This window comes from Erpetoichthys calabaricus, chromosome 2 (genome assembly GCF_900747795.2).
Source record: "Erpetoichthys calabaricus chromosome 2, fErpCal1.3, whole genome shotgun sequence".
In the NCBI taxonomy this organism is placed as follows: Eukaryota; Metazoa; Chordata; class Cladistia; order Polypteriformes; family Polypteridae; genus Erpetoichthys; species Erpetoichthys calabaricus.
The window spans coordinates 93970389-93994307 of NC_041395.2; the positions used below are offsets into that span (position 1 = coordinate 93970389).

General features: G+C 38.2%; 1 protein-coding gene across 2 annotated transcripts; it reads right to left on the reverse strand.

Moving 5' to 3' along the window:
• Positions 1–2083: 2083 nt before the first annotated feature.
• Positions 2084–19217, reverse strand: LOC114646134 (protein rapunzel-like). 2 transcript variants are annotated; one of them, XR_007934116.1, is made up of 3 exons: positions 18923–19120; positions 4318–6032; positions 2084–4242 (listed from the first exon to the last, which is right to left on the reverse strand). XR_007934116.1 is itself a non-coding variant. In XM_028794141.2 (2 exons), the coding sequence occupies exon 2, from the start codon at positions 5988–5990 to the stop codon at positions 4818–4820; it is 1173 nt and encodes a 390-aa protein (XP_028649974.1). In that variant the 5' UTR covers positions 5991–6032; positions 18923–19217; the 3' UTR covers positions 2084–4817. The 2 variants fall into 2 exon arrangements, 1 of the variants encoding a protein (XP_028649974.1); XM_028794141.2 differs by having other exon boundaries at positions 2084–6032; positions 18923–19217.
• Positions 19218–23919: the final 4702 nt, after the last annotated feature.

Below are 23919 nucleotides of genomic sequence, written 5' to 3' on the forward strand. Positions count from 1 at the left end.
CCACGTCATTATTTAATTATTTTTCCTCATTATTCCCCCCCGTCCCAACTTTTTTTTGGAATGTGTTGCAGGCCTGAAATACAGGAATGGATATAGGTTATGAAATTAAATGAAGTTGCCCTCACAAAACATAAAATACCTTGGGTTCATACTGTCTGCAATGCAATAAAAGCCAAAGTAAATTTAAGGATCACTGCATTTTTTTTATTTGTATCTTTTATATTGTCCCATCTTTTTCTGATTTGGGGTTGTAGCAGGCTCTATTGTAGGCACGGAGCTGGACAGTTTGACATCTGTGGCAGAGCGACAGGCGCTGAGCAGGCTCCTGTCAATCACTCCAGACAGAGGAACAGCTTCAGCGACAGACTGCTGTCACTGTCCTGCTCTACTGACAGACTGAGGAGATCGTTCCTCCCCCACACTATGCGAGTCTTCAATTCCACCCGGGATGGTAAACGTTAACATTATACAAAGTTATTGTCTATTCTACCTGCATTTTTATCACTCTTTAATTTAATATTGTTTTTTTATCAATATGCTGCTGCTGGAGTATGTGAATTTCCCCTTGGGATTAATAAAGTATCTATCTATCTCTATCTATCTCCACCTAGAAAAAGACCACAACATCCATCCATCCATCCATCCAGTTTCCAACCCGCTGAATCCGAACACAGGGTCACGGGGGTCTGCTGGAGCCAATCCCAGCCAACACAGGGCACAAGGCAGGAAACAATCCTGGGCAGGGTGCCAACCCACCGCAGAAGACCACAACAACAAAGATTAAATCTACTCAACCTCTAAAAAAAAGGGTAAAATAAATATTGAAAACAGTGGTAAAATTACTTGAAACAATCTACTCCAAAGAAAACTAGCATAGGAAGAAGCTATAAAAGTGAAAATTAAGTACAATTGCATTTGGAACAGCAACCAGGAAGCATTTATCCACATAAAAGCCATCAAAAATATGAAATAAACTAAAGGTTATGGAGCTGAAATGGACATTTCTAAATATGTCAGCATGGCATATAGAGGCAGTTTAGCTATTTACTGACAAAATGAGCGAGACGGACAGAAGAGTCAATATTCTCATGAGAAATTTTAGATTCATCAGAAAAAAAAGGCAGAACCTGTTCTAACCTACAGTATGTGGTCTGCTGCCAAGACACATCAGAGAGATAGAAATATCATCAAGCACTGACAAGACTTGACATTTATAATTAGTGCACAAAAGTCTTTGGCAGAATTTAAGTCTGTCAAACAAACCCTGCAAAGGACATTTTAAACTGATGTAGTTGATTTGGTAAGTGTCTGTCAGAGAACAACATTGAAGAAACTCATCCTAGCTTATTACACGCAGAACTTAATTTCAGTAAATACGGGAGGATCGTCGCTTTAAAGGCCTACACCAACCGCTCCAGAAATTCCTTTCTCTCTGGTGCCATGTGACTTTTTAATAAGGAATTTCAGAGGTAATAAAAATCCGGGAAATATAATTTTTCATATGCATTGTTTTAAGTAAAAAAAAAATCTAGAAGTAGTTAGCAACACTATAAATATTTTATAACTTTGCAGATGTTTTAACTTATTTGTCTCAACGTATGCTTATTTCTGTCTAGTATTAGATACAGCTGGTAAGGCAAATTTCATGTTTTCTTGTGTAAACACATCCAATTCAAAACCTTGAACCTTAAAGGAAATAAATGGAATAATTTTAAAGGAATCTGAATGAAGAACTGGATATTCCTGAAGTGTACATCCACATAAAAGATTTTACTTTTACAAACCATCATGCACTGCCTGAAACATGTAGGTTACGAAGACTGTTTATGATAACACTCATTAGGGTCTACATGTTTTCTTGATAAATTTTCTAATTCCTGTACTAAAGTGTTACTTTTTCATGAAAATGATTTTAATGTGTTTCCAAGATTCAGTCACAAAAACTGCTGTATCATCTCATGATTATCAGTGCTGAAACTGAAAGAAACATGAGAAACACTGACTAGGGGCATGATCAAGGGGGGCAAGTTGGTTGACTTTTCAAAGTTCTGTTTTGTATAATAAGGACTTAAACACAAGGAAATATAGAAATCATTATCATTTATTATAAACATTTCATGTATAGCTATTTTATCTAAAAGATACAATTATATTAGAAGCAAGTCACAAACATTACTGCTCTTATTTGTTTCTTTAAGGTCATTTACAGTAAATAAAAGAGGCAACAGAGGTGCATACACAGTAGATAAAAATACAGTGCAATAATTTTGTCCCAAATTGACAGCAAGCTGATAAACATTAAAGCTTATTCTGTTGCAGCTGAAAACAACGAAAACTGAAGAAAATTTACATGAAGAAACGGCAATATTTCATCCTAATCTCCTATGGCACAAGTCATGTTAATGTACAGTAGAACCTAGATAAAATGTATCAATGGTATGGAATGAGAATATTGAGTAAAAGCTATAATTCAAACCAGCCTGACTTAGGTTATTTATTACATTTCTTATTTCACATTGGGCCAAACTTCTAGAAGTGGAAAAATCTAACTTCTTTACAACATTCAATTCGACAAGGAGAGTGAATGAGCTGAAATAGAGACATCAGCTTAAATTTGAGTCATCTCTTTGGCTTAAAGAACCTTCTGCTTTTTCACTAACACCAGGAATCATCAGAACCAGACTAATGGTCTGTTCTTGGTTATAACAAGGATTAAGCAACAGATATTTCTGTGCCTCACCATATGTATGATATGCCAGGCATGTACACATTTACTTAGTTGGCTGATGCCTTCATACTTGGTGACTTACAACATTCAAGGTACAACTGGTTCCATTTCGTTTGGTTTTCCACAGGCGGGTCAAATGACTTGGTCATGGTCACACAGTGTCAGTAGTGGAATTTGAACTCATAACCTCATGGTTTGAAGGCCAAAGCCTTAACAACTACACCACACTGCCTGCCTAATGCAATGCTAACCAAACATTAAGCCAAACTTTCGTAAGCGCTTTCACTTTGTCACTGGTCCAGTGCATATTGTACAAAGCAAAAGCCTTTCAACCAACAAAAGTCAGTGTTCTGTATGACAAATCAGAAGCTGCAATGTCACCACAGCATCATAAAATGTGTACTTAACCTTGTTCCTAGTTCTAGTATAAAAATGGCATAAATTAACATATTTTGCATGTGGATGTGACATATTTTGTATGTGATGCATGTCAGTAGTTCAATACACTGATTGTGCTAATTTAGGTTGTTTGAAATGGCCCTTATCTTAAATAGGGGTGGCCAGTCCAGGTCTTCAAATATTTTTGCTCCAACTAAAATCATAATTATACACTAATTATTTTGGAATAAGCCATTTCATTTGATACTATACTCCTTGTACCTGTTATGACTCCTGTGCCAGAAATTCATTCCACATTTTTACTTTTTTAGGCAAATCGACAAAATAGACTGAAGGGAAACAGAATTCCCACATGCCATAACTTTTCTTATTTTTGTCAAAAATATTGTAGGCAATCACGAACACACTGAAGTAAAAAGGGCGCTAATGTGGCTGATTAGCTGCTGTCTACAGTATGTTGTAATTTGATACTCATGGTAGATCACCTTCTCAATAATAAAATGAAACAAAGAATTAAAAAGATAAATTAAAATGAATCAAAGAAATGGCAGTGGAAAGTGTCTTTGTGGATTTTTACGGCAGTGAAAGTCATTTTATGATAAACTTCTGAGACAGCATAGAAGTCTGATTAAATAAGGAGTTCAAGTAATAATAATATTGACTTTAAATTAAGAAATTAGTTTGAACAACACCCTGAAGTCACTTAGGATTTCCTGGACCAGGACTACTCATCCCTGTCTTAACAAGTACTTCTTAATATAAAATAAGAAGTTACATTATTATTTTTTTAGATAATCAAGCTAATCAAAGTCAGTTCTTTTTGTGAGTAATGTTTTCACCACTGCATTTTGTGATATTTACTTTTTATGTGATTTTCATGTACATTTTATACATAGAGAATTAAACATATATTACAGTATCTTCTTCAATTATTACATTTTGCTTTTATCATAGTTCTACTGCAGAGGAGATTTTTTTTTAATGCAGTATTTTTATAATATATTGTAATATACAGGATGGCCCATATTTATGTATATGATTGAAAAGGCGTTATTGTCAGGAAACTACCAATGTTATTATCAAATAACATAATGGGACATATGAACATTCTTCTTCTTTCAGCTGCTCCTATGAGGGGTTGCCTCAGCGGATCATCTTCTTCCATAATGGAACATATGAACATTAAGAACCTTAAATGTTTTTTCATCCCCTGTTCTCCATGGCGTGGCCCACCAATGCGCCATCCAGATCGAAACACGTCTGAAGACTTGGCACATCTGTACTGGTATCCTCTGAAATTCTTCTGTGATAGCTGCATGTAACTCAGCCAACATTGTGGTGCAATGTTGATACATCTTGTCTTTTAGATAACCCCACAGGAAAAAGTCTGGTAGGGTCAAATCAGGAGACCAAGCCGGCCATTCCACAGGTCCGCATCGGCAGATCCAGCATTGCGGGAATGTTTCGTTCAACCACTGTCGTACTGGTACGGCGTAGTGTTGGCAGTGCCCCATCTTGCTGCCACCACAGATCATCAATTTCCGGTCGTGCAGACAATAAAGGATACACAGTACCGGTAAGCAACTGCAGGTAATTTTTTCTGGTAGCTTAAATGATACAGCCTGTGAAACATCATATACGTAACTATGGGCCACCCTGTACTATAGCATTCAGGCTTTATTCAAAGAAACTATGATGGATGAACACAAAGAACAACATTTTTATATTGTTGCCAAAAATGTAATTCCTCAGGGAAACTACACGCTACAGCTACTTCTTTATTGTTTTGTATTGTATGCACTACACAAGCAGGAATGTTATAGAAAATCTCTTCAGATATAGCTTTCACGTCATTTTTCTTCTGGTTTTCCATTAACTGATTTATCTGAGTTTTGTTGAGGGGCTCTGGAGATGAACTGTAAGAAACTGAAATATTTACAGTATCATTAATTTTGGGTACGTCAAACCGACTTTTACCTGTCAGGCAGTGATATTCCTTCCTACTAAACATACTAAAGATGCCAGTTGGCTCACTGAATACACGCACAGACCACATTACCCAGTTATATTTCTTCTTTAGAAACTCCAGTATAATTTCTGCCAGCTGGTTATTGTTTTTGTCATTTTTATCTCTCAACAGCCTGTGTATGTCAATTTTTGCTTGTTCTGCAAAGCTTCCAATACAGTCATCAATAACTATTTTCATTCTGACCTCAACATCTTTCATCTTTTCTGACCATTGCTTTGCTAATTCTTCTTCATCTTCATTCTCCAAAGCAGCATGACCCATCAAGACAATCAGTCCAATGCAGAACAGCTTTTTCAGGCGGTCGCAGAAATCCTCCATGACACGACGATTTTTCTCTTCATAATTCAGAGCAATCTCTAGAATGGGTTCACCAAAGGCTCTGTTTCCAGTCACTGCATCATACAGGATGTTCAGGTTCTTTTCACCACCAGACCTGTTGAAGTGATCCAAAAACAGCTTTTTCTTGGTCTCTCTATACTTTGGCTTAGCATTTAAGAAGTCCATGAATTTTCTAAACTGGTTAATCAGATTTTCCTCAATTGAAAAGTATTCACTATCCATGGCGCTCTTCTTTATTTCATTGTTGATGCTGGTGATCTCTTCAGAAATAACGTCAAGCTTATCCCGGACTTTCTGGAACTGTTCCTTCATGAATTCTGCCTCTTTGCTTTCTACATTATCTAAAGCAAGTTTCACAATGGGTGCAGCTATCTGGAAGATAGGAAAAATCTCTCCTACCACACTAGCAACAATTTCAGCACCCTGTTCAAATATATCCATTACTGTCTCCACCACCTCCTTTTTCTCTGCCACCAGTTGCTGAAGAGTAGACATGTTGACACAATTCTTGTCAGACAAAGCTTTCTGAAAATTATCCTGCAAGGAGAAGAACATATAAAATTAATATGAGGGAATATAAATTTACACAAATGACATTATATAATCAAAAGATGTTAAAAGGATAAATTCCAGATTAATATTTTTGAATTATTTCATTTTGGTATCTAAGGCATAATTAAAGTTAAAAAGTAATTTAAACATTGCTTTATATTTTGACCACAACCGTTGCTAACTGCTTGACATTTTATTCATGATGCAAATATTAGGGGAACTGTAATTGAAATATATTGTATTGGAATATGAAAAAATATAACAATGAGCTAAAACATACATTGTGGTATATATTATAAGACTTGCTTTCATAAACCACCATGCAAGATCAAACTTGCCATGGAAATCTCTCACATGGTAAGGTATGGCTCACACTTACTTTTAGGCTATCTATATAATAACAACAAAATAACACAAGTATTGATTGTGTCATGTCTACTTGCAGTCGTGGATAATATCAATGTGACATAGGCAGGCAGCGTGATTAAGGCTTTATACCCAAATTCCACCAGTGACCTCATGTAACAATGAGTAAGTCACATTATCCACCTGTTCTCCAACTGGGGTAATAAAAAATAAATAAATAACCAACTACCTGTGCTACCCATATAAGACAGATTGAAATCTAAATAATCGACATAGACATCCTGTCACTGTTACACCTCATTTGGTATGGGATCCCTAAAAGCAGTGTTAATGTTTGTGATGCATTATTTATTGAAATGCCAGAGACATAGCAACCAGATGGGCACACAGACACTTGTCCTTTCATTAAGGTGGATTCTCTCTCAAATGTTGCAAGTCACCTTAGATGAAGGTATCGGTCAAAAAATATTAACACTAACTTTTCTCTCCCTCTGATATATGAAGTGGCTTTACTATGAACATGTAAAATTAGTCTGTACCTTGTAAATTAGATATTACTGGATATAATCATATATCTGTATTCTAAACTTTTTTTCCATCAGAGTTACCGTCCAGTTATATGAATGGTCTGCGATTATTCACCGATTGAATTGTAATGTATTGGAACGTATCATAAACAAATCCTTACTGAGCAGTTTTACGGATTGTCTCTTAAATGTCATGTGGTTGGCATAGTAAATGTATACATACTGTATATACTTTTTTTCATAATGCACATGTACACAATACAGATAAACATACACAAAACAGAGAAACATATACCATTAAAAAACATGCCCACAAGGCATCTACCAGCACGTTAAATCAATTGTGGAAATGTTTTCTTAGATGTTGTGAAATTGCTATTAAGTCAACCATTGATAAACCAAATCAATCTCTGTCTAGAATCTCTCAGGTCTCCATTGGTTTACTTTTGATCTACAATTTGCTACTGTGCACACCCACTATACATTTAAGTAAAGCAAAGCCAATTATTATATCTCTACACTGCAAACAAAATTCCATCAGTTTCACTTACACTTGAAATGCCTGAGGTATGTCAGATTATTCTTCCTTTTACATTGTCATTAGGTAAAAAAAGACTGCTGATCTTTGTAGCTGCAAGCATCTGAAGTTGTTTGGTAAAAAAAAGCAGTAAAACTATACAAAGAAAATTGACAGTAAAACTGCTCTTTTTATATATTAACTAGGGGGTTCGCCCCCTGCTCACTTCATTAGCCAACCCCCCAGCCTTCGCTGTGTGCCAGCTACTTCATGTCTCTGCCGCTCGTGTTGTGAAGAGGGGGGCTGAACGCACCCTAAGGAGATGCGGTCGCTCCTCTGAAACCCCCTCTTAAACGGTGATAAAATGGGAAACAAATACAATTTTTTTTTTACCTCCTCTTTGCTCGATCAGCTGCTGCCTTGCTGCTGTTGCCGTTCCATGTGATCTGCATCTTGCGCAATGCCTCGAACATTTAAAAGCCTGTACAGCAGCTGTCCTACTCTTTGTCTTTTAATTCCAGCCCCAGGCATGGCACAAAGTCTCGTCTTGCGGGACGTGAGTTCTTGATATTTTTTAGTTTACAATTTATAAATGGAATAAGAATTTGAAAATCTAACAACATCACATTAAAGTTCGATAAATTCTGAAAAGAATGATACCAAACATATATATGTAGGTTTTAAAATAAACCCAATTTAATGTGTGACAAAAAAGTGACATAAAAACGTCACATAAAATCATTGCACTTTTAAGCTTAGGATTTCATATATAGAGAGTAGATGTGTTGTTGAGAAACAATTGGATATCTGTATATGGTGAAGAACTCAGAATCATAATGTGTGCATGAGTGTTTTTTTTTTACTGCTGCCATATTGATATTATGTATAAATGAAAGCATGATTTTCCATGGGATCACTGTCTCACATTCTCTGAATAAATGATTTTGTGAGGGAAAAAAAAATATTTGGAAACCATACCAAATTGATATATCTCTCACGGAAATGATATCTCTGCAACATATAAATATTTGTGTATATATTTGGTGTGTAACCTGTATAAAAAGTAGCGGAGGGAAGCTTGGAATGTGCTTTGCACAAAGATAAGGAATAGCTGTGTTTTACATACGTGTGCCATATTATGGTATCTCTAGCATATTCAAGGGCATATTCTGTTATTCTGTTTTAAAATTTTGAAGTAATGGAAGTATTAACATTCTTTTATTGATTCAATATTTGAAATAATCCAGATTGTGTCTTGTCTTGTAGGTTACTGCTTTCTCTGTAGACTGATCCAAATTCCTGCTGTTCTACTGTAATACTGTATCTGAGATGCCACACACTGGGATTTGAAATATAAGATGCCTACACCTCAGAGATGAATAATTGTATGAAGGCTTGTGCAAGTACAGTAGACAGTTAACCATCTCGCTTGAGTGACACACCCTTTATTCATGTGAAATATAAACTACTGGCCAACAATGAATCAGAACACCTTTCAGTGGTAAAATGCAAACATGCCAATTAAAAGTTAATTTGAAAAATAAGCACTGCTATAAAGAATATATGTGTAATTAACACTATAACACATATACCCCGTAGATTACACCAATGCTATCTGGAGGGGCCAAATTCATGAAAATCGAATTTTCTGAATAAACTTCTTTTGAATGATGATTGAACAGTTTCTTCACTTAGTTACAGTTACAGTGTTTTTAACACAGCTTCCTTTGGGGAAAAAAGTAGCTGCCCCTTAAGTAACTTTACAGAATTTTATAAAGAAGTAACATTGACGATGGATATTGTTGTGCTGGAATCTTTCTTTTCTGTATATAAGTAATAGATAGGATTTGATTAGCTAATAGTGGCTGTATTTACATTCTGATCTACTTCATTTGTAATCTTTAATGAAGGCTGGGTTGGTCACCATCACTTACAGGCGCTGCACTATAGTCATGGACCACAAAAGATGTGAGAACTTTGTAGAACAACACCGCTTGGAGGTGACTATCATGATGAGCATTCACACAACTGCACATAATAACATTTTGCCTTTTTAAATGAATGTGCCTTTCACTACAATATTATTTAACATCCAAACTAACTTCTGGAATTTGGTCTCACTTAGGCTTCAAACCAAACGATAAAAGAGAACCTGAAAACTTAAGAGTAATTTTTCTAGCATTGCTTAAAAAGGCAGTTATTAAATTGTCAAATACGAGCTATCTGTGAACTCACTTAAAGCGCAGACACTCTGATGCTTTTCTCCACTGATGCCCCCCATTTCTTTGTCATCAGTCTCACCATCCACAGCCAAACAAGTACTCTTGCTGCAGTGATTGAAATGAGGAGTAGCTAAATATGGGTGGGTTTAAATTCATAACTCCACCCATACTTTCCAGTTGTCACAGGTTTGGGTCCCACCCACACATTCAAGCTAGAACTGCAGGTCAGAGTTCACATGAGAACATTAGATCACACACACTGATGATAAGCTCCATTTTTAAGATGCATGTGCTACTTATGACAGACTGTAAATCATCTTTTTTTTTCTTTTTTAAAAATAGTAAACATCAGATGTGATCGATTGAAACTATTCAGTACAACTCACCTGTGTCCTATTTTCTCTCTGAACCTATACTAAAATGAATGTTGATGTATTCATCCTTAATTTCCATTCATACCCCACTTTAATTATTTTTCTGCAATACAGTGATTTAAATTTAACTTACTGTATTAATTCAGCCAATTCATTAAACTTCATAAAAATATTGTTTAACAATAGCTACTTTTGCTTAGCCTCGTTTAAACCAGACTTTTCACTTTGACAAAGGGGAAAACAGACATGTTTTTCATCAAAACTATAAATAAATCATTATTATTATAACCATTATAAAAATTATTAATGTAAAAAATGATTGATGTTCTTCCTTCAGGCACATTCTCTGTTTTCAAGTATTCCTTACATATGCTCCCAACCTCACTCTCTCTCTTGCATAAAATATTCCTTATGTTAATACTTAATTTCATAGTCTCCATTTGTAGTTTTAATGCAAAACAACATTCCCTTTTTAGCTCTAAAAATGTTTGTACTAGGCTGGGTTAAACAATTACCTCCACCTACGAAGGTTTAGCCTGACCTCATTCTGACAGAGGCAGCGATGACCTTGTTCATCCACATGCCTTACATTTTTAAAATATCTGATGGTACTTTTGTTATGATTCATTTTAATCAGCAATTACAACTTGTAGTCTTTTATTCATTTATTATTTTAGGGCTATCTTTCAGAGTGAAGTGTTTTTTTAAATACAAAAAGCATCTTCTACATCTGCATATTGTATTGGCTACTTTTGGCAGTGACGCGATACACTGTTAAAATAAAAAAATACATTGTTTAAATAAAATAAAACACAGTTTGCTAATTGAAACACAGTTAAATCATTCATTTAAATGAAAAAAATACCTTAATCTATAATCTTTCTAATAAGAGTATTTTTGTTAGTTACTTCAATAAGATAAATAGCTTAACCACACACATCTTACGAGGCCTGTATTATAAGCTACAAGTAATCTAACCCAAAAAAGCCTGCCCTTTCAGCACAGTTCTCAGATTTGCTTTTTAGTAGTTCTACCTATGAACGTACCTGCTTGGTTATGGTTGAGATCTTGTATAGATTTAACAGTAGATCACTAACTATCTGGGTTTCCCAATGGTCCTATGTTAAATTTAATATGAATTTATTGAATCCCATCCCAGCTCAAAAAAATGTATATTTAGTTATGCTTAACTATCAATCAATAGGCAGAAGAACTCACTGTTCAAAATTACTGAAGCATTTCTATCCTGCCCTTACTTCTAAAATGCAGATAAGACAGTAAGATGTATACCCACCATATATCTCCTAACATTTCATTATTACTCCCTTCAAATATACAAATGTATATTTGTTGCAGTAGTGTCTAAATGTATTTATCTCTTATCCAAAGACAAAATAATATTCTTTAATGAAGTGTTTATGGTTGTGTTTCTGAGAGGTGTGACCGCCCTAGGAAAATAGGAATTATACCATATAGTTGTCAAAATCAAGACATAAACAAGCAACCTGCTTCAACAAGCAAGATTACACAAAATTGGGTGGGGTCCAAAGATTTTCTAATCCCACTGCAATGTTTGTCTGGACTTATAGATGAAACAGGCTTCCATAAGGAAAGAAAGTCTCATCCTTGCATTACTTTTTCCTCTCTTATGCTAGGCTAAACTCTCTGCAACCTCAGGAGCACCACAGTTCTCTCTTGCTTTTTGAACTGAACCTGGCAAACACCCACGTGCCTCCAGCTGACAAGATATCTGTCTGCAGTCTAACTGAACATGTGGATATACCGAAAAAGGTGTTTTCTTAAATACCGTATATACTCGAATATAAGCCGAGTTTTTCAGCACCCAAAATGTGCTGAAAAATGTCACCCTCGGCTTATAGTGGAGTCGGGTCCCGCTGCGAGAGAGAGACAGAGAGACAGACACACACACGCGTGCGCGCCGCGCAACAGAGAGACAGACACACACACACAAGCCGCGTGAGAGAGAGACACACACACACAACGAACGAGAGAGACACACACACATGCTCGCCGCGCGCACGAGAGACACACACACGCTGAGCGAGAGAGACACACACACATGCTGCGCGCGAGAGAGACACACACACGTGCGCACCGCGCAAGTGAGAGACATACACACACACCGAGCGAGAGAGACACACACACACGCTCGCCGCACGTGAGAGAGACACACACACACACCGAGTGAGAGAGACACACACACATGCGCGCCGTGCAAGAGAGAGTCACACACACACACCGAACGAGAGAGACACACACACACGGCAAGCGAGAGAGACACACACACGTGCACACCGCACAAGAGAGAGACACACACACACACACACACCGAGCGAGAGAGACACACACATGCACGCTGCGCGCGAGAGAGACACACACACACACACATGTGCACTGCACGAGAGAGAGCGAGCGAGAGAGAGAGAGGGCTGGCCGCATAAGGCAGAGAAGGCAGTTAAAGAATGCACCGGGCTTGTTATTAACCCTTTAACCGCCAACTCCCTAAATATTCCCCACGCCAGGCGAAATCTGAACAATTTTTGTTTTTTTACTTTTTTACATTTTTTTTTTACATTTTTTACATTTATTCAAGCACTAAATGTTGTGCAAGTTGCCAGTGTATACACGAAATCTATAAATGTAACCTGAATTCTCAGCTAAGCAAAACATCTTGATACCAAACCGTGCCCTTTTCAATGGTAGATACTGTCGAAACTGTAAGCGGCCCTTCCACGACAATAAACTTTCATCAACTGCAACTGACGGTCCTGGCATGTAGGGCAACTGAAATGCTTCAAATAAATGATCAATCAAAGGACGTAGCTTGAACAAGTGGTCGCGGTTTGGATCTTTCTTATCTGGCTCGTTTCTGTTGTCATTCAAATGAAAGAATTTCAGCAGCAAAGAGAATCGGTTACGTGTCATGACAGCTGCAAAAATAGGTGTTGCATACATAGGATCTGTAGACCAGTACATCTCAATATCTGGTTTTCTGATTATTCCCATCAACATCAAAATCCCAATGAATTTTTTCATTTCGTTTTCATCAGTGTCAAACCAAGCACGAACACGGGAATGTGGAGGTAAATTGGGATTTTTCTCAATAAACTGTGCTGCATACAGATTTGTCTGATGAACAAAATGTCTGATCAAATCAGGTGACACAAACAGCTCATAAAACTGCTCAGCAGTGTAATTGTTTACATCAACAATAAAGCCACACGTTCCCTCAAACGAATGCAGAAAAGGTAGTTCACCACGGGCAGCAGCCCAGCTGAGATGCTGGGGATACACCCACTCAGCGCCGTCATCCGATGCGTCTTCATTCACAGTATCATGCAGCGCACGTTGCTGCTCATCACTGTCGCTAAAATCTTCTTCAGAACTGCTACAATCATGATCAGAACTGTCCAAAATCGCCTGCAAAGCCTCACTTGAAGTCAGTTTATGTTTCGCCATATTCACAGCTGTTACATGCGAATCACGTCACATGACCGGCCAAAACAACCACAGACTTGTCGAAATACAACGTAGTAATAATACCCACGCCAAACCGTCAGTTATACTACTTGCCAGGCATTCATATAACCACAGGCAAATGTGCCGGATAATTCCGGCAGTATGGCGTTAGCAATAAAACAACGGTGCCGGATATATCCGGCAGAGGGCGGTTAAGGGGTTAAAGATTTAAATTAATGTATTGTAATTATATTGGTATTTATTTTGATTATTGAAACATACCAGTAGCTGCTGCATTTCCCACCCTAGGCTTATACTCGAGTCAATACGTTTTTCCAGTTTTTGTAGGTAAAATTAGGTACCTCGGCTTATATTCGGGTTGGTATATACTCGAGTATATACGGCACTTAAATAATATAGTAATACTTTTCTTAAATACTGAAACAAAGAAATGTGTTTACTCTTCACTCAGTGGTCTGGTACATTTCGGAGTTTTCTGTAATTAACACTATGTATCATTTTTCAATATAGTCCAAAACTGAACCCAATGCTGAGTCCAGAAATCATGCTAATGGGGATGGGACATTAAAGCACATACCCACACCAGGACAATTTATAGTTGTCACGTAACTAACCTGCTTGAGTTTGGAATGTGAGAGAAAAATCAGGGTACTTGGAGAAGAACATGTTATGCTATGGTTTTCCACTGAGATTCAACCTCAAGACTGTGGAGCTGTGATGCACAGACGTTAGCCACTGGGCTGCCATGCCATTCCTCTTTTTAAAATTATCTGTATATGTAGTGAATGCTAAAGTGACACAGAAATCAGACCCATGTAGTTTAAGTGACTGAGAATATTTGTATCCCTTGCAACAAGGTCCCTACTTTTGGGAGCCATCAGGAACAAATCTCAGCTACTAATTCGGGGCTGCCAAATGGTTACCTTCTGGGTTTCTGATGTTAACAGTAATTTGTTACAGTAAGAATACTTAATAATTAGCATGCATTTATATCCACTGATTGCTCTCATACAATTATTAGTGAAAAAATAAAGTCATGTCTAAGTTTTATTTTTATCTGTCATTAACCACCCACATTAGGTCCAACATAATTAAGTAATCAGCCTCAATGCCTTTCTTCTCTTTGTTGTTATCACAGTACTAAAAAGAAAAAGGCATCCAGAAGTTGCAAAACACCTATCAGTTCTCCCCAAATCAGTAAGGCCATCATGCCCTGTGACGACACTTACAGCTGGACCGTCTAGTATGATGCAAGTAGTTTCACTAGGAATACTACTGAGATTTATTTAAGGGTTTCCTTTATAATCCACAATAGTCAAACAAAAGCCAAACACTGACTCGCTTCTTATGTTCTTTTTGTACGTGAGAAGACAAAGCAGAAGAACCTGTTTTAAAAATGCATTACATAACAGCTCGTGGTTTCATGTGGGGAAAAAATGTGCATTCTTCTTACAGGTGCATCTTAAACACACTAATTATACTTGTTGCTTTTGTTTCTCTTTCAAGTACACTGCCTAAACCTTTTATAATGGTATATAAAATGAAACAAATACACAACTCTTAAGTCTGTGATCTTCAATAGTAGTGAATGCCCACTGTCCTTTCAATTATTTTGTAACACTGAAACTCTTCTTACATTTCCAATGAAGAAAAGACACTTTGTCAAAGACAGTGAGAATTGTTCTTATATTTTTTTCTTGTATGACTTTCTCTTAAAAGCCATAAAGAGAAGACCTTTCACAAATGATTTAATCTGAAGGACTTATAAAGCACAGGACATAAGAATGGACCACACTCTGGTAGATATCAATCCTTTTCTGTATCCTTAATAGCCCAAATGGGCCAAACAATAAGGCTAAGTAAGATAAAACTGCACCCACTTAGATGATGGGGAAAATTAGGGAAAAATCATACATTTCTTATAATTAATGAGTATGAAAGCTCAAAGCACTGCCAAGTAGTTAAACAGAACTGTTAAAATACATATAACAGCGATCAAAGCCTATGTGTCTTACTAAACCACAATATTCAATTACGCTGTAAGTAAATTATGGCATGGGGTTTCCTATTGCTGCCTTACAATCCAAAGGACCTGTTTTCAATTACGGGTACAATTCCTACCTGTGTGAAATTTCCTCAGACTACTACAGTTGACCTAAACATTATTATTACTGTATATCTGGTAGACGCCATTAGCCATGACAACTTACAACATCTGAAAACAGTAAATATTTACCTGTGTATTTCTTGCAACTAGTTTGCAGACAGAATAGTTAAATTACTGAGGGTTGCAAAATGAATTGTAAGTGAAGATTGAGCAAACATCTTTTATCCTATCCAGTGCTACAAAACACACCAGCTTCTCCAATTCAAAGGTGTCTGGCATGTTAGATTACCTGGCAGATATACAGTAAGTGTGTACAGTATGTGAGTGTGTGCTGCAGTGGACTGGTGTCTTCGCCTGGGTTGGTTTCTGCCTTGTGTCTGATGCTTTCTGGAGAGAATCCCCTGCCCAAGACCTTCCTAATGTACAAAAAAGGGAGTACTGCCCACTTTACGAATACATTTCACTTGTCATCTGAAAGTCGAAAAAATAAAAAAAAGCAGGTGCAATGACATGTTTTAGTCTTTTAAAACAAGAATTGGTAGTGTAATTATGGTTTTGTTGAGGGAGTGGGGACAAAGTTCATTCAGTTATATGGTAATAGTTATCCTAATCCAACTAATCAAAATCAACAACTTCCCTATTATAGCAGGAAAAAGATAAGATTGTGGCTTTCTAAAAACAAACCTATTGTGCTTTGTCCATGGGAAAAAGTCATCTTCTTTGAGGAAAGTAACACAATCTGGTAACATAATATAACATTTTCAAACCCGCCTAAACCAAAGCCGTCTCTGGGGAGGGGGGGCTGGAGCCAATCTGCCCAGTTCTGTAAACACACGCACTTCTCTGAACTACTGGAAAATAAAAAATAAAAAGCAGAAAACCGAAAACACAGACTACCATTCACAGCTGAATAAGAAAAACATCCCATTAAATGCATGAACACCACTATGAACGGAGCAATGGAGCTGAAACCAGCGAAACAAATCTGAATAAAATAACAGAGAGGAGCAAATTTTGATTGGGTCAGGTTATGACGTTGTTTTAGGGTTGGATTTAAACTCGAACTGTAACAAAATATTTCCAGAAAGTGCAGGAATTGCATATCCTTGTAGTAAGTCTTTTATCGAAGATGGCACAACGACAAAGTGTGTAACGGAAACCTGATTTGGATAACCATGAGATGCTTTTGCAAAAGCCAAAGAATAGGCTTACTGAAGAGATGGAACACATAGAAAAATATTTACAGCGAACGTGGGAAGAATATTTTCGGCGAAATGTGACATCTAGCAATGTTAACCATTTACATACAAAAGTATGCCACAAAATGATGGAGGTGTTATTTTGTTTATCTGTGTAATGTTTGCACCCGCTTACTCTGTGAAGACTTGAACATTGACTTCTCTAGGAAAACATGCAACGTTGAAAGCTATTCTGCTTGATAATGATTATGTGTAATTTATAATGCTGTTAAAAATTACTGTGGACAGAAGTTTATAAAACTTGCAGCGTACTTCATGATGGGAAACGCCTTTATCCAGCGGACGAGAACACTTGGGGCTCAATTATGAAGGACAGGTGCCACTCCTTTTAATAGTATGGGCAACACAAGAAACCACCTATACTATGAAAAATGTAAAATGAGTACAACATAAATTGACGCCCAGTGCTTGAAGGGGAGCCAGATTACTGACAGCACTCTATTCGTGACGATACATCCATCCATCCATCCATTTTCCAACCCGCTGAATCCGAACACAGGGTCACGGGGGTCTGCTGGAGCCAATCCCAGCCAACACAGGGCACAAGGCAGGGAACCGATCCCGGGCAGGGTGCCAACCCACTGCAGGACACACACAAACACACCAAGCACACACTAGGGCCAATTTAGAATCGCCAATCCACCTAACCTGCATGTCTTTGGACTGTGGGAGGAAACCGGAGCGCCCGGAGGAAACCCACGCAGACACGGGGAGAACATGCAAACTCCACGCAGGGAGGACCCGGGAATCGAACCCAGGTCCCCAAGTGTCCCAACTGCGAGGCAGCAGCGCTACCCACTGCGCCACCGTGCCGCCCTCGTGACGATACAGTTTCTGCTTAAATAGTTCGTGTTCTCGGCTTCCACCGGTGCCAAAAGCCACGGTTCGCTAAAATAAGGAGCCAGTACGGTCATAATAACATCGTTATGCCGATACGATACATTTACAGTCTATCAGTGTGCGAGCGAGCGTGCGTGTGTGTGTGTCTGTGTCTGTGTGTGTTTGTGTGAGGTGTTCGGGTCCCCCGTTAAGATTGCTCAAAAGATCTGTACTCTATGTTGAATTTAAAAGAAGTAACTGGAAACTGGAAGGAATGTCGACACTGCGTACAAACGTCAAGCACTGCTGATGCCTTTTAAAAATACCAAGGGTGCTGCAGCATAAAACGTGTCTTCTGTTCTTAATAAAGTAATCGACATATTACGGAACTATCATAAGCGATCGATAAAGGGGAAGCACAAGATTTTACAACGCCTTTGTTACAGTTATAAAGAGATTAGGCCTACAACATTTTAAACCAATAATGATGCGCCAATAACTCATTTGCATTTACAGGGAGATGCTGAGAAAGTACTTATCGCTGCTTATCACACACCCTTATTTATCAACGCTACTGAATCTGTGACATCCATACATAAACACCATGCAATACCCACTTGTGAACTGGCAACTTTGTGAATTGAATGCTCAAGTATTTAAAACTTTAATGGCACAGCTACAATTATCCAAATCTCTTGTGCATATCTAAATTAGTTCAATTTAGGTCTTTTTAAATACTTCTTAAATCGATCTCCTCCCTCTCCTTCTCCTTTTCCTTCAGCTCTCCTGCCATCACCCGATCTTGTGAGTTTTGTGAGGGAAACAGAGCGGCCTCTGCTTCCTGCCTGCTCTTCAAAGCCACAGACAAACTTTTCGACGGATATGAAATTGTCTTGTAATTCATCGCACTTCCCGTTTGTCGCAAGTTTATTCATGACTTTCTCCCAAAAATCGCCAACAAGCTCTCTACTGCTTAAAAATGGCCGTTATTGCTTGAAAATAAATGATACTGACTGATCAAAATGTTCCGCCTCTCACGAAGTTGCAGCATAGTTGTACTCTATCAGTCAATAAGAGCATCACAAATGTCTTTTTAATTTGTCGCAGCAAAAGTAAACTTCTTCAAAAAGTGCACAGACGCATCGACAGAAGTTTTGGCAATGGCCAACCCCCGAGTACGTACCTTTCTTGCTCTCCCGCACCAGGCAGTGTGGATGTGGACAGATGTTGAGAAGCTCTTAGGTTCCGCTTGTTGCTGGACGGGGTCGTTGCTGTGACGAAAGACACACCCTCCGCGGAGAGCTCGGCTCTGCCACGTAACTTGCGCCTCCTCCGCTACTCGATAGCTCGTACACCCCCTGCTTTGGCGAGGCACTGCGAGATGCGGCCCTCTGCTCCAGTGCTTGTGTGAGAAGCCGAGATACCGAAACCGGCTTAGCCGCAGGTGCAGACGCTTCCTATGTAGCTTAAATTTTAAAAAGAGAGAGTCATCATTTTACAGGGTCTTTTTGTGCTGACTGAGGAGATGCATCTCATGTGCTTATTAGATAAATAACTCTTTAGAGCAATGTTTAAATATTTTGTATCCAGTTATTTTCCATACCAGATAATTCCATTTTATGGTCTAGGGAGGGTGGTGTCAATGTCAGTAAAATCAAACGTAAGGCAAATATCCAAACCTGAATGGAGAGCCTGTTTATTAACCAGAGGACCCCCCACGCTAAGTTAGAGTGGGGTAAAAGAGAGCCGCCAGTGAACCAACAGACTTTTGGATGATGGAGACTAAAAATCTAAAGAGCGCCCGAAGAAAATACAAATTGACAGAGAGAACATGCAAACTCCTCAGAGGCAGCGGCCGTGCTGGAGCCGTGAGGGGGGGAATATAGAAACACAGAAGTAAGAGACGTTTAAAGACAATGTATGCGTTTAGTGCTGAATCCATCCATCCATCCATTATCCAACATGCTATATCCTAACTACAGGGTCACGGGGTCTGCTGGAGCCAAACCCAGCCAACAAGGCAGGAGGCAAACCCCGGGCAGGACGCCAGTCCACCGCAGGGCACACACCCACCACACACTAGGGACAATTTAGGATCACCAATGCACCTAACCTGCATGTCTTTGGACTGTGGGAGGAAACTCACGCAAACACAGGGAGAACATGCAAACTCCACGCAGGGAAGACCCGGAATATGAACCCAGGTCTCCTAACTGCGAGGCAGCAGCGCTACCCACTGCACTACTGTGCCGCCCTAGTGCTGAATCATTACATTTAATTGCCAACAACACATCGTTACACCCTTTGTCCATTTTCATAATCTGCTTATCCACTGAAGGGTTATAAGGAGCCAGAATGTAAGCCAGCTGCAAAAGACACAAAGAAGGAATAATTAATACATTAGATCGTGTTTTATCACCTAGACCAATTTTTGATTTTTCTAATAATATTCTATCCAATGGAAATTTTTGTTTTTTAAAATATTTTGTATGACGCATCTTGAAAGCTCTGCAGTATATTGTTGATGTAAGTGATCTTTGAATATTTTAAAAAGTAAGAAAACCTAGTACTAATAAAAATAATCTCCATGTGTACTGTCATTTTTTAAGTTTCATGACATAAGAGAAAGTTTTTTTCCATAAGAAAATATCAAAGAGAATTGAATAAGCTTGCTTTTTTGACTATGTGGCTTATTACCAGGCTGTACAGTATGGACTGCCTGTTTAATCCCCATCATTGTCTCACTTTGTAATGCTGAGTGAGTCACTTAAAATTGTTTTGTCTTTTAATATGTTAACAACCCAGTGTAGTTTTTAGTGGGGCCAGAGAAAAAAATAATGTCATGTTTACATTGAGAAATTACATAACAGAGATTCTAATAGAGTGGGACCCAATAGTGACCAGTTCTGGACGACAAGAAACAATGTGAAAAACGTACATGGAATATTTTTTTTTTAATTCTCACATAACTCATATTGCATAATCCATGTCCGTTATCTATTTGTATGTTCAAATCATGCAAAATGCATCCATCCATCTATTATTCAACCCGCTATATCCTAACTACAGGGTCACGGGGGTCTGCTGGAGCCAATCCCAGCCAACACAGGGCACAAGGCAGGAAACAAACCCCAGGCAGGGCGCCACCCCACCACAGCATTAAAATATTATTAATACTTAATTCTGGAAAACTCAGAATACAATATAAACAGTAAAGACACATTCCCATAATGCAGTGCCTTTGAATTGAAGACAGGATTTTTGACCAATGAATAAGGGGGACAGGCGGATCCTATATACCTGTATATATATATTTATGTAGTATGTAGATAGTGGTAGCACCATTTTGTACTTTTAGAGCTAATGGCTTTGGTGAATGATTAGATATAAAATTAACTTTGTTTCTGTAGTTTTAATAGAACAATAGAACACAAGAAATTTGACAAATGAGAGGAGACCATTCAATCCATCAGGCCTGCTTATTTAGCTAAAAGCTAAACTGTCCCAATATGTCATCCAGATTTTTCTTAAAGGTTGTCAATGTCTCTGCTACATGTCTCGGTAGTTTGTTCCAAAGTCCCACAAGTCTTTGCATAAAGAAGTGCTTCCTGGCTTCAGTTTTAAATGCACTTCCCCTTAATTTCCACTAATGTCCTCGAGTATGTGATTCACCCTTAAGTTGAAATAATGTTGCTGGATCTACTTTATCAATGTCTTTGAGGACTTTAAATACCTGGATTAGGTTCCCACACCATCTCCTCTGTTCGAAACTAAACAGGTTTAATTCTCTGAGTCTGTCAGAGTAGGACATTTCTTTAAGTCCTGGAATTTACTTTGTTGCTCTAATATTTAGCACATTCCATTTAGTTTGACTTTGTTTTACAATTCATTGAAAATTATGTTTTCAGTTTGCACAAATCAAATACAAGTTTCCCATTTATATATAGGATACAATATAAGAAATGTGCTGTACCCAGTATTCCACGAGGTGTAGTACTCTGCAACTGCCTTTAATGCCAGAAAGAATGAATATGTTGCTTCTATGATGAGTCCAGCAAAACAAAGTCTCATAGATTGTTACATCACATGCAAACATTAATGGTGCTAGAATGTACAGGTGGGGCTAGATGGTCTTTTGGCCTCCGAACCTACGAGAGGTTTATTTCCCCCAACAAAATTCAGTTAATGTTTGTAGAGCCTCCTTCAGAGTGTTGTTCCTAGTTCACAATTACCAATTTTACAGATTACAAAATGCTCACACAATGCACCTGAGTGATCTCCTACCTGTCCATCTGTAGAATTGTGGCACTGTGACCATGTGGGGTCCGAACTTTCCATTTAAATTAAATTAATTTATTTTGCATACATAATTAAATATTATTGTTTAAAATGTTCACTTTCTTACAAAATTAATGTTATTTTTACTAGCTTATATCTGTGTGATAACTGCAATTAGGCAATCCAAAAGCTTTAGTATTTTTTAATTTTATGGATATGATATAAGGCGGAACCTGGAGTGGAATGCACCTATTTTTGGTATGCAAACCTAATGAAATTATATTAATACAATACAATACAGTTTATTTTTGTATAGCCCAAAATCACACAGGAAGTGCAGCAATGGGCTTTAACAGGCCCTGCCTCTTGACAGCCCCCCAGCCTTGACTCTCTAAGAAGACAAGGAAAAACTCCCAAAAAAACCTAGTAGGGAAAAAATGGAAGAAACCTTGGGAAAGGCAGTTCAAAGAAAGATCCCTTTCCAGGTAGGTTGGGCGTGCAGTGGGTGTCAAAAGAAGGGGGTCAATACAATACAATACACAGAACAGAACAAATCCTCAATAAAAAAAAAAAATTTTTTAGAAGTACGGAGCAGAATTTAACAGTAGATGATATCACATAATAAGATTTAGATAATTTTAGACTCCTGGAGACCTCATCCATCAAGCTGCCTCCCCCATTTGGCCATTCCACGGCTGAAACAGTGTTGGGCCAGCCAATCCGATGAAAGGACCCCTCTTTCTCACGATTCCTGCGATCCTCCATCAGGGATGACTTTACCTTAGGCAGGAAAAACAACTTGGCAAGTGGGCCGTGGCACCAAGTGCCACATTTGAGTACTGAGAAGAGAAACAGAATAGGTGAGGGTTAGTATCCAATTCTAACTATCATGTTACTTATGTTTTAGTGCTAATGACTAACAACAGAGATGCAGTATGTACAGTTAATCAGCAGCTCTAGTCAGGATATACTAAACTGAAGTAGTGAGTCTTCAGCCGGGATTTAAAAGCTGAGACCGAAGGGGCATCTCTTATAGTAGCAGGCAGACCATTCCACAGTTTAGGGGACCTGTAACTAAAAACTCGACCTCCCATTGTTATTTTATTAATCCTTGGAACCATAAGCAGACCGGTATCTTGAGATCTTAATGTGCGCTCTGGTTTGTAAGTCATGATAAGTTCAGAAAAGTAAGCTGGACCTCGGCCATTTAATGCTTTATATGTGAAAAGAAGGAGAGAGCCAGTGTAAGGATATTAATAGCTACAGCATATCGCAATTGGTTTGGAATAGCTTCAGTATTCTAAATAACATAGTGCATGTTCATCTCTTTACATTTTCTTACTTCTTTGAGAGATGAATATTTTTTTTTACCTGCAAGGAAGAATGTGCAGCAGAGCATGCAGGCACCAGCCGCCGGAGCTAAAGATAGATCTGGCGAAAGAGCAAAGGGAATGTGCAAAGTAAAATACTCCATGGACAACGTTTTGCGTATTATTGCCGAATCAGGCTCTAACTTATTGGACTCCGATTTTGATGCAAGTGATCTAGAGATTGAAAACGAAAGTGATGTGTCAGCATCAGCTGATCGGTCTCCAGCTGGTCGCAGTGCAGAATGCGTTTGTGTAGCGCCGACACTCCTACATGTCATTATATGGGATGTCAATATCCATCTTGAAAGAGTTAATTCATAAATTAATTAATTAATGTTTTGCAGGCTGGACGGGAGGCTTCAGTGAGGTGGAAGTAACCCACGGGCTGCCAGTTGATGATCCCTGGTATATACTATATATGTGTTAAATTTGGACACTGTGTTTTTCCCATTATAAGAATATCAGATCCAGAACTACCTACTGTAAAATAAACAGAAAAAGAAATTAAAGATGAGTTGGAGATTTCACCCCA

Coding starts and splice junctions, on each gene's coding strand:
- LOC114646134 (XM_028794141.2), bottom strand. CDS start 5,990: ATGTCTACTCTTCAGCAACTGGTGGCAGAGAAAAAGGAGGTGGTGGAG.